The sequence below is a fragment of the Cucurbita pepo genome, chromosome LG19 (assembly GCF_002806865.2).
Source record: "Cucurbita pepo subsp. pepo cultivar mu-cu-16 chromosome LG19, ASM280686v2, whole genome shotgun sequence".
In the NCBI taxonomy this organism is placed as follows: Eukaryota; Viridiplantae; Streptophyta; class Magnoliopsida; order Cucurbitales; family Cucurbitaceae; genus Cucurbita; species Cucurbita pepo.
This window is the reverse complement of record NC_036656.1, coordinates 4,261,536-4,271,376: the sequence shown is the minus strand read 5'-3', so window position 1 is coordinate 4,271,376 and position 9,841 is coordinate 4,261,536. Positions and strand designations below refer to the sequence as shown.

At 35.8% G+C, this 9,841-nt stretch overlaps 2 protein-coding genes across 2 annotated transcripts; both read left to right on the top strand.

Annotated features, from left to right (window-relative positions):
• LOC111782041 (transcription termination factor MTEF1, chloroplastic) lies at positions 1 to 1,478 on the top strand. Its single transcript, XM_023662808.1, has 2 exons — positions 1 to 1,054; positions 1,346 to 1,478. The coding sequence occupies exons 1-2, from the start codon at positions 110 to 112 to the stop codon at positions 1,355 to 1,357; spliced, it is 957 nt and encodes a 318-aa protein (XP_023518576.1). The 5' UTR covers positions 1 to 109; the 3' UTR covers positions 1,358 to 1,478.
• A 1,179-nt stretch (positions 1,479 to 2,657) lies between these two features.
• Positions 2,658 to 9,806, top strand: LOC111782040 (transcription factor E2FA-like). The gene is made up of 15 exons (XM_023662807.1): positions 2,658 to 3,030; positions 5,017 to 5,209; positions 5,451 to 5,504; positions 5,607 to 5,692; positions 5,764 to 5,852; positions 5,968 to 6,022; positions 6,200 to 6,252; positions 6,332 to 6,382; positions 6,476 to 6,524; positions 8,064 to 8,129; positions 8,234 to 8,310; positions 8,517 to 8,751; positions 8,865 to 8,931; positions 9,047 to 9,376; positions 9,450 to 9,806. Exons 1-14 carry the CDS (start codon positions 2,824 to 2,826, stop codon positions 9,184 to 9,186), a joined length of 1,422 nt encoding a protein of 473 aa, XP_023518575.1. The 5' UTR covers positions 2,658 to 2,823; the 3' UTR covers positions 9,187 to 9,376; positions 9,450 to 9,806.
• The last annotated feature ends 35 nt before the right edge of the window (positions 9,807 to 9,841 follow it).

Below are 9,841 nucleotides of genomic sequence, written 5' to 3'. Positions count from 1 at the left end.
ATGAAGATAGCGCTCTTATCCTCTGCAATTCTCTTCCTCACCACTTCCTTGATTCCCTCTCTGAAAAACCCTACCACCGCGCCATTCACATTCTCTAATGTAGTTCTCCATGAACACCATGCAAGACACTGCTCTCCACCTCCTCTCCAATGGCGGATTCCTCCACCACTCTTCTCCTTCCTCTCTTTTCCCCTCTCTTTCCCGCTCTCGAACCCTCCAATTCCCCACCATCAATGCCAAAATCGCCTTCATTTTGCCCTCTAAACTTCCCTCTCGCGCCCCCGACATTCCCCCTCTCTCGCCGCCGCTCCCTCCGCCGCCGTCCCACAGCGGCTCTCGCTCCGAGTTTCAGGAGAAAATGCTCTTCCTCGACTCCATCGGTATCGATTTCCTTTCTGTCATTAAAGACCATCCTCCCGTCGCTACTGCCTCTCTTGCCGACATCAGATCCGCAGTCGATTTCATGACCTCGATGAATTTCACCGCCGTTGAGTTCCGCCGAATCGTTGGTATGTGCCCTGAGATTCTCACCTCTCGCGTTTCAGACATCGTTCCGGTGTTTACGTTCCTCCTTCGTGAGGCTAGAGTCGACGGTTCTGACATCAAACGCGTTATCAATCGACGCCCTAGGTTGCTTGCGTGTAGCGTGAAAAATCGGCTTCGTCCGACTATGTACTTCCTGCAAAGCATCGGTATATCTGAGGTACATAAACACACTTCTTTACTTTCCTGTAGCGTGGAAGAGAAATTGATTCCGAGAATCGAGTTCTTCGAGAACCTAGGGTTTTCTCGCCGGGACGCTGTGATAATGTTCCGGCGATTCCCGCAGCTGTTCTGCTGCAGCATCAAGGAGAATTTGGAGCCGAAACTGAATTACTTCGTGGTGGAAATGGGAAGAGAATTGAAGGAATTGAAGGAGTTCCCTCATTACTTCTCGTTCAGCTTAGAGAATAGGATTAAGCCGAGACATCAAATCTGTGTGGAGAAGGGCGTTTGTTTTCCATTGCCAGTGTTGCTGAAAACCAGTGAGATGAAATTCCGGGAAAAATTGGAGGTATGTTGTGGTTCTTCCATTCCCTTTCGATCTTCTCCTTTGTGGTGTACAAATTCATGATATTCCATTCAATCAATCGATCAAGTATAGAGTTCATTTCTGAGCTTCCTGCTTCTTTCTGGCTTCATTTTTGTGTTTCCAATTCAATTCTGATATACCATAAACATGTACCAGAATTCATAAACTTGATTTCAAAAAACAAGATGATCATCAAACCCAGTTTAAGCTAGTTTACTGGTAATGTTCTTAATCTGGTTTGAATTAGTTTTTTTCCTTTTTTTGATTGAGCAGCCCTGGGAGTGACTGAACTGAATCTGAAGCCCTTTTGAATTTGTATAAAACAGAGGTGAGATATGAGAATCATGCAAGATTATTTGTTTTTAAACACTTGATACTTTCACATGCCATTTATGGTTTTTTTTTCTTTTCCAAAGTGCAATTTATGAGTTGAATACGTTTAAAAAAAAAAAATGGTAAAATTACTAATGGCTAATAAGTAATAATCACTTGGAGCCCTTTTTTTTTTTTTTTTTTTTTTTGGAATATGAATGAGTTATAATATTCAACATGAAGTTAATGTAATGCAGACACGATGATAACTAATCGTTTGAATTAAGTATGAAATGATGTCATTTAAATATGATTTTAACTGTCAATGGTAATATTGTAATTGCCAAATTAATAAAAAAAATGCATCTATATTTTTGTATACAATTTTTAATATTGCTTTGGAAATTACTTGAGTATTTTTTAATTATGATACTAGCTGTAAATATATTTTTCTTTTGTTTTTTTAGTTTTAAAGGTGTTTTTTAGGTTTTTATTTTTTTTTTATACTAGGTTATTAATAAATCTTCAATAAATTTAATGGTATTTTTTAAACAAAAAAAATTAACTATAAACTAACATATAATTTTTTGATTTTTTTTTTGTTTAAATGTGTTTTTTGTATTTTTTTTAGACAAATTCGACCAACTATAAAGTTCATGACAAAATTTAGTTTTTTTCTTCTCTTTCTTTTTTATTTACCCAAAATATAACCTACATACATCAATTTGATGGGAATAATGAGGCTTATGATATATTTATTAATATTATATAAATAAAAACAAATAATTATTATTTAAATGGTTTTTATAATATTTTATCTACAACAAAAATATAATGTCAACATTTTGTGCGGGTAGAATATGGGCAAGTCCGAGGAATATAAGGGAGAAACCTCCTCCTCTCGCCTTTATTATCACACAGGTTAAAAGAAAAATATCGATCCCACAAGTTAGATAGATGTTTCTAGTCGAGATGGACATTTAGTTCACGTTTCGAGATAATATGATTCGAATTTACATTAATTTTTAATAATTTTTAAAATTGGTCTCATTTTCACAATAAAAAAAATGCTTTTTTATTTGAAAAGCTTAGTTTCTAAAAAGAAAACAAGAAAAAGAAAGAAAGAAAATAATGTAATTTTTGGGTTATTATTTAATATGGATGGGTTCCAAGGGCCAAAATGCAAATACTAAACAAAAGTATGTTTGGGTTATTATGCAATATGGATGGGTTCCAAGGGCCAAAATGCAAATAGTTACAAATTCACTTCCCTCCACATCCATCTAACACAAATTTCCCTCCTCACCTTTGGTTCCATTTTGATCCCACAACCCTATATTCTTCTTCTTCTTCTTCCTCAGCTTCTCAACTTTCATGCCATTTCCATCTTCCTTCTGCAAATCCACTGTGTTTCATTTCTCTTGTTCCTTGGATTCTCCATGCGTGGCGGCGGCTCTCGAGCTCCGAACAGGTCGGAGCCACTGCCGCACACCCAACCTGCTCAGATCCTGCCGCCTCTCAAGCGGCAGCTTGCTTTCGAGTTGTCTAGGCCGCCGTTCGTTCCTCCGGGTGACTATTACCACTTTGGCGGTGGTTCTTCCAATGCTCTTGATCAACAGCCTGATGCTATCGTCGTTAAACCTCTCGTGAGTGCTGCAATTTGTTTATTGACTTGTCTCTCAAGCATTGCTGCATAATTGACTGTTGCTTCCTTGTTTCTTGTTGCTTTCGAACCTTATGGGGATTCCTGTAACATTGCACCTCGGTTGTCTCTGATTATACGTTTTAAATTATTTCTACACTGTCCGATGATTTTGACTTTAGAATTATACTTTTATGAAGTCTTCAATGTGATTCAATTCGTGTATTAGCCACAGTCTGAGTCGATCGAAATTTTTGAATTTCTCATCGTGGTGGATCATTGCGTACACGTTTTTCTTTACTCTATGCCCTGTGCTGGCGAGTGCACGTGTGGAAAGTTATTTTAGTTGGGGGTTCCGAATGTTGGTGACCAAGTCTTTCTCACTTATCGAAGTAAATTTGAAGTTAGATTTCTCTGTCTTCACCCTTCTGCTTGTTATAAGAACTAGTCATTTATGTGTTGCACATTAAACATCAATAGATAACTAGTATCGCATGTTGTTAATAGATTAGATACTAAGGTATACTAACAATAATTTTTATTTCCTAATTGAGAATGCGTGTTACATACATGAGATTTAATAATGTAACATACATGAATCACACAAAATATGTCAGAATTGTTGGTTCAAATTTAATTTGGGGATTGTATAATCGTTCCGGAATTGTCAAAGCTCATGAGTTTGCTTTGGGCTTGAAAATTGGTTTGCCTAAGTCAATAGCCTTTCTACAAAGGGCTGTAGTTTTGTGGTCTACCCCATGAGGCCCATCTTGGAGGACCTTTGATTGAAAATGAATAAGGGGCTCTTCCAAGGATTGGATTATACTTTTCCTGTTTTTATGGGATTTGATTTGTTGTGTGGTCTATGAAGTTATGTGTAATACGAGTTCTTCTATTCATGCCAACTTAAGGATGTTTATGTAATCTCCTAGGCTTTGGAAGTAGGATTTTCTCTCTTTCTTTCCTTAATTAATTTCCACAAGATGCCAAATAATTTTTTCTTGAGTTGCTGCTATTGAGACATGAGGATGCTTTAAATTTCATGTTGAGATTTCTAGTCAAAGAACTGAATTTTAGTTACCCCATTGACCTTGATCCAACTGTATGTAAATACTTTTCACAATGATTTTCAATAAATGAACTAGATGGTTATGTAGTTATCATCTTTTGTTCTTAGGTGTAAATCATTGATAGCTAGTGTTACATGGTTAACCGAAAAACCCAAGTTTATAGCTACATAAATGTATTTGAATTCGTAGCAGGACCCACAAACTTTGCCTGCTGCATAACATAATTTTCTAAATTATTAAATCAATTGAAGCAGCCTTGTAGGGGCATGAAGTATGCAATAATGCATCTTGGTGCAATTGTTTGCTCAATGCTCACCATTGTGATCATTTAATTGTATAATATTGCTGTTGATTAGAGTTTTAGTTTATCTTGGAAGGATAGTCCTGCTGACCTTTTAAGTGTCTAGTTACAGAGAATAGTTATTCTGTTGTGATCTCTTAGTTTCCATTTCAATTGCATGCATATCGCCATATCCCCCCCCCCCCCCCCNGAATTCTAACGATTGTTTTGTAGGGCATAGTATTATGGTTGTATGCAAATAAGCAAAGGATTCTTATTTCCCCCCTTTTCAATTGGTTATATGCATGAGAAGTTTTTTTTATATGGATGTTATGACGATCTTACAAATTAATTTCACAGATAGACATATCTCGTGGTAAATATAAATTAAACTAAAGGATAGAGGTAAATCTAATCTTTTCTACAGAAAACTAACCACCAAGTAGATACATGATAAATTACATGATTTGAAGGATTATAAGGATTGCGACAATTTGGTTTGCATCCTCAATAATGGTTACTTTAGTTTAGTTGAGGTTCAACTACCATGCAAATTGTATTATTTACTTCTTTTTTACACTTAACTCAGGCGATCCTTCTTTGCTGTATTTAAAAATTATCTTCGAATTTTTTTTTTCAGAAACCAAAACAGAAGGGGGCCATGTATAACCATGTGGTTGAATCTAGTGACTGCATTCATGATCAGAGTTCTTCAAAAGATGCTCTAAGTTTTGTACAGACACCTGTATCTGCAAAAGGCGGAAGGGTATACAATAAGGCAAAGACTCCAAGAAGAGCTACGTCTGGGCCTGGAACACCTATCTCAGACACTAGTAAGAAATTTTATGTGGGTTTAATATTTTTAGGTTGATAGTTGTGATTAGTAACTTTGTTTAGATTGTCACTGAACGTAAAGTGGTTATTATTCAAATCCTGTTTTTCTTTGTGGGATGTTATGGGTACATTCTTTTTATCCCAATTATCTCTTAAAGAATTTCTCAATTTAAATTGTATGATCCTTTGATGAATATTAAAGCAGCATGACTATTATTGATTAGTTTTCTCAAATATCAGGCACTTATTCTCCTCTTACCCCAGCTGGAAACTGTCGACATGACAGTTCTTTAGGTAACTTTGCAATTCTTGCTAATTTAATATTATGTCCAACCTACATCAATGTGCATTTTCTTGTCAAATCAATGGTGTTTAAAAGAATTCTGAAACTTTTAGGTCTTCTGACAAAAAAATTCATCAATTTAATTAAGCAAGCAAGGGATGGCATTCTTGACTTGAACAAAGCTGCAGAAACCTTGAAGGTAAAATTTATAGATACTTAAACTTTGGTTTTCTGTTTAGCGGTGACTAATATGAAATATTCATGACACAGGTGCAGAAAAGGAGAATATATGACATTACAAATGTTTTGGAAGGCATAGGTCTCATAGAAAAGAAGCTGAAAAACATAATATGTTGGAAGTAATGTATCAATTGATGTGTTGGTCCAATTCTTTTCATTTAGTTTGTTTAATTGAAAATTTCGTAAGAAGTTGAAGCGTATGGTTTATTTAGAATCTATTCAATATTTGTTTAGGGGATTCAATGCCCAAAGTCCAGGAAATGTGGATAGTGATACTGCTATGTTGCAGGTTTGTGGCTCTGACTACTGTCTTTGGGTTTCAAGATCATGGAATTTTGTTTTTAACCATTATTTTAATGAAAGGCCTAGTTTTCCCTTGTACAACTATTTATTGGAATGTCTAATAATGACTCTATCTAGAACCTATCCTGTATACAGATAATTTGAGAGTGTACCTATCCTGCAGGTGGATGTTGAAAACCTTTCTTTTGAAGAGCGTAGATTAGAAGATAAGATAAGGTTGCATATTTATTCTGTTATTAGTTTCTATACTTTGAATCACAAATGATAAACTCATGTTTCACAATTATATTTGCAGCGCATTGCAGGAAAGACTGAGGAATCTGAGTGAAGATGAAAATATCCAAAAGTAAAAGTCCTTTTCTGCTCCATTCTGTCTAGTTTTCCACTTACTGGTATATGATTAAAATAACAACGTAGCATATGTTTCCTATTACGATAGATGGCTCTTTGTGACTGAAGAAGACATTAAAGGCTTGCCTTGCTTTCAGGTGAATTTGTCGTAAATACTTCAATTGTGAATATTTAAGCTCAAACTTTACTTCTAATTTTTACACCTTTTTGTATGGTCACATGATTTTGAGTATTGCATTATATGTACCAGGATTCAAAATGTACTAGTCATACCTGAACTAGGAGAATGACACATCACAATTAAAGAAAATGAAAGAAAATCATGAAAAAGATGAAAAACTAAAGACAGTTCCTAGCAGAGTTGGATCATGTGATTTTTTCTTTCTTTCTTTCTTTTTTTTTTTTCTTGAAAAGAAACGGCTTTCTTTGAGATAAACAAAAGAATATAAAAGGATATACACCGTATACAAAAGGACCGCCGAACAGGGAGAGGCCAACTATTAACCGTACAAAAAGTGCATTCGTTCAAAATGATAAGATTAGATGGGTAAAGACAAAAAGTTTATCCCAGATCACTTCTGGTCCTTCAAAACACTATTATTCCTCTCAATCTGAATGCCCCAGTATGGTTTATGGGGTGCAATTCATATGGTTGAAGGAGAAAACTATAAACTTAGATAATTTTTACTGTGTTTTTAGATTTGTCAATTCTAGATGATCTCGTGTTAGATGAGGACTAGTTAGGGTAGAGCCAACCAGTTTACATAAAGGTGTAACCAGATGCATGGTTTTTTTCATGGAAGAGATCAGATAAAGCAGTGAGGAGAAAGAAGGATGCCTGCGTTACATCAGGGACAGCTTCAGTAATTAGAAACTCCCCAAAATTTTCTAGATTAATGGTGGATAGTTTGTTGGAAGAGATTTGGTGTGGTCTCTAATCTCCTAAAATAACTCAGTGTCATCTTTTACCATTTACATTAAGAAGGGATGATGTCAACTTGCTCATGCTTGTTGATGTCCCACCTCTCTAATTTTACAGCAAAGTCGCTGATGGTATTCCAACCCTTATAACTGTACAACTGCCTCAAAAATCCTCGCACCGCATCACTAGAAAGGATTTAGCTTAACATTATCATTTGTAAGGACATCTTTTACCAATTCATCTTGTATATTTGTTCTTTGACTAAGACAATGTTTCTTATCCAGAACTGGGTTGGGCCTGCCATTTAGCATACATATTTGTGTGAGAAGAGCTTAAAAGAGAGAGTAGTAAGGAGATCAGATTGACTCATGCAAAGTAGTAAGCAATGAATGTGTGGGGGTGGGTAAGATTGATGTATATAGCTTATGGGAATGTACGAGTGAGGTAGGCACAGATTTTAGAGGTTTTCTGGGAGGCGAGGAGCTCTCATGTTTGGCTTAAACAACGAAATAGTCACTTTGAGTTCAATCAAATGTATGTTTCTTAATACGATGGTGATAATAGGGTGACATTTTAGTTAGTGATATTATAAGTAAGAAAAGTAGTTGGGAACGTAAAATCACTACAGAGTTGCATCTAGTGTTTGCTAATACATATGATAATATTCTCTTACATGATACTGTATACATTTTAGTTCATAATTTGTCAACCTTGCTACAAGTTTTAAGGAAACTAGCTATTCTTTTTTGGGCAGAATGAAACGCTGATAGCAATTAAAGCTCCTCATGGAACCACATTGGAAGTTCCTGATCCCGATGAAGTAATGGGCATAAAGTTTTAAGAAAGCTATTTGTTATGCTTGATATTCTTTTGGTTCCCTTTTATCTGATAACTCAGAGAATGTTCTCATTTTCGTCATGCTAGGCTGTTGATGATCCACAGAGAAGATATAGAATAGTTCTTAGGAGCACGATGGGTCCTATTGATGTATATCTTGTCAGGTATCCTTTTCTCTACATCATTGAGTTGTTCTCTTCAGGGGCTGATCTTTACAATAGATTATATTCCTTTGGGAGCTACTTAAAGTGATAGTTCATTTATCCATTTTCCTGCCTTCCTAGTCTTTCTTATTTCGTAACTGCTACCATTTATTATATCAAAAAAGAATTTAATTGTTTTTCATATAAAAATTCTCCTTTTTTCGTAGTCAATTTGAGGAGAAAATTGAGGAGATGAATGTGGTCCAGACACCTAGTAGCTTCCTACATGCTTCCAGTTCAGGATCAAACGAACATCTAACAACAGAAGCAATTATTGGGGAGAGCAGTAGAAACGAAATCGAACCCCAAGCTCAACTGTCCCAGTACAGCAGCATCTGTGATGTGCATGGTTCAAACGAGTTTCCTGGTGGAATGATGAAGATTATGCCTTCAGAAATTGATGTAAGCATATCATCCTTAAATATTCAGCAGGACGACTACATGCCCTTTTTTCGGACACACGTTTGAACAGAATCTATTTATGCTAGCTTCAGCTTACTTCTATATTATTGCAGAATGATGCGGATTACTGGCTGTTATCAGATGCTGAAGTTAGCATTACAGATATGTGGAGAACAGATAGTATCCTTCTTTAAAATTGTCTTACGACTACAGTCTTGTCATGCACGTCTTAATAAATCTCAAAAAGGGGAAAACCCATAGAAAAAACAGTTGAATTCTTTCACTTCAGCTATAGCAGATATTGTATGGGATCAGTCAGATATGGTTCCTCATGACTTTATAATATCTGATGTTAGTGCCCAAAGGCCAAGACCAGTAAGCCCACATTCAGAGAGGGGCGGAGTGCCTTCTGATGTTAACTTAAGACAAAGGTGACAAAGAAGCAGATCCGACTTAATCCATTAGCTACCTGTTCCCATCCTCATTACTCCACAAGATGTTGATTTGTAGCCACACAAACAGTTAAATCTTACTGGAACTCAAGCTCAACTGTACAGTGTAATTTTTATAACCCAACTAATATACTGTGGAAATTTTCCAAGCATGATAAAGAATACATTTGGAGGTTAGTATTTGCATATGCATTCTCATGCCAATCTCAATTCTGTTTGACTGTTGATGAACTCGGATCATTTCAGGAAGTAGAAGCAAACTTTTGAAAGGATGCAGATGGTATATAGGTTTCCAGACATTATCAGGCCAGCAAGAGCATCAATGCACTGGTAAAACTTTTAATCTTCAGTTTCAAATCCATTTAAACAATAAGGGGTTTGGGATATAATTGAAATCTTGTGACAATGGGTTGAATTTTGTTTTGAGTTAGCTGTTTGTTGTTAGCTGAAGATTGTGGAAACCACAGAGTCCTAGAGAACTCCATAAAGTCTATTATTATCAAAAACTTATTCGATGCTGCTTCCTTCCATTAGGGGCGAATCAATTTAGGACATCTTAGTGAAAATTGATATGACCATAAAGTGATTTTGATTATTTCAAAATCAATATTGGTCGGTTGGAGTTTGGTTTTAACGAC

Bases quoted from the DNA above. Each gene is read 5' to 3' on its own strand.
- LOC111782040 (XM_023662807.1), top strand. From the start codon at position 2,824: ATGCGTGGCGGCGGCTCTCGAGCTCCGAACAGGTCGGAGCCACTGCCG. The intron at 5,505-5,606 runs GTAACTTTGCAA...TGAAACTTTTAG, and splicing joins TCGACATGACAGTTCTTTAG to GTCTTCTGACAAAAAAATTC. The intron at 8,932-9,046 runs GTATCCTTCTTT...CTTCAGCTATAG, and splicing joins AGATATGTGGAGAACAGATA to CAGATATTGTATGGGATCAG.
- LOC111782041 (XM_023662808.1), top strand. From the start codon at position 110: ATGAACACCATGCAAGACACTGCTCTCCACCTCCTCTCCAATGGCGGA.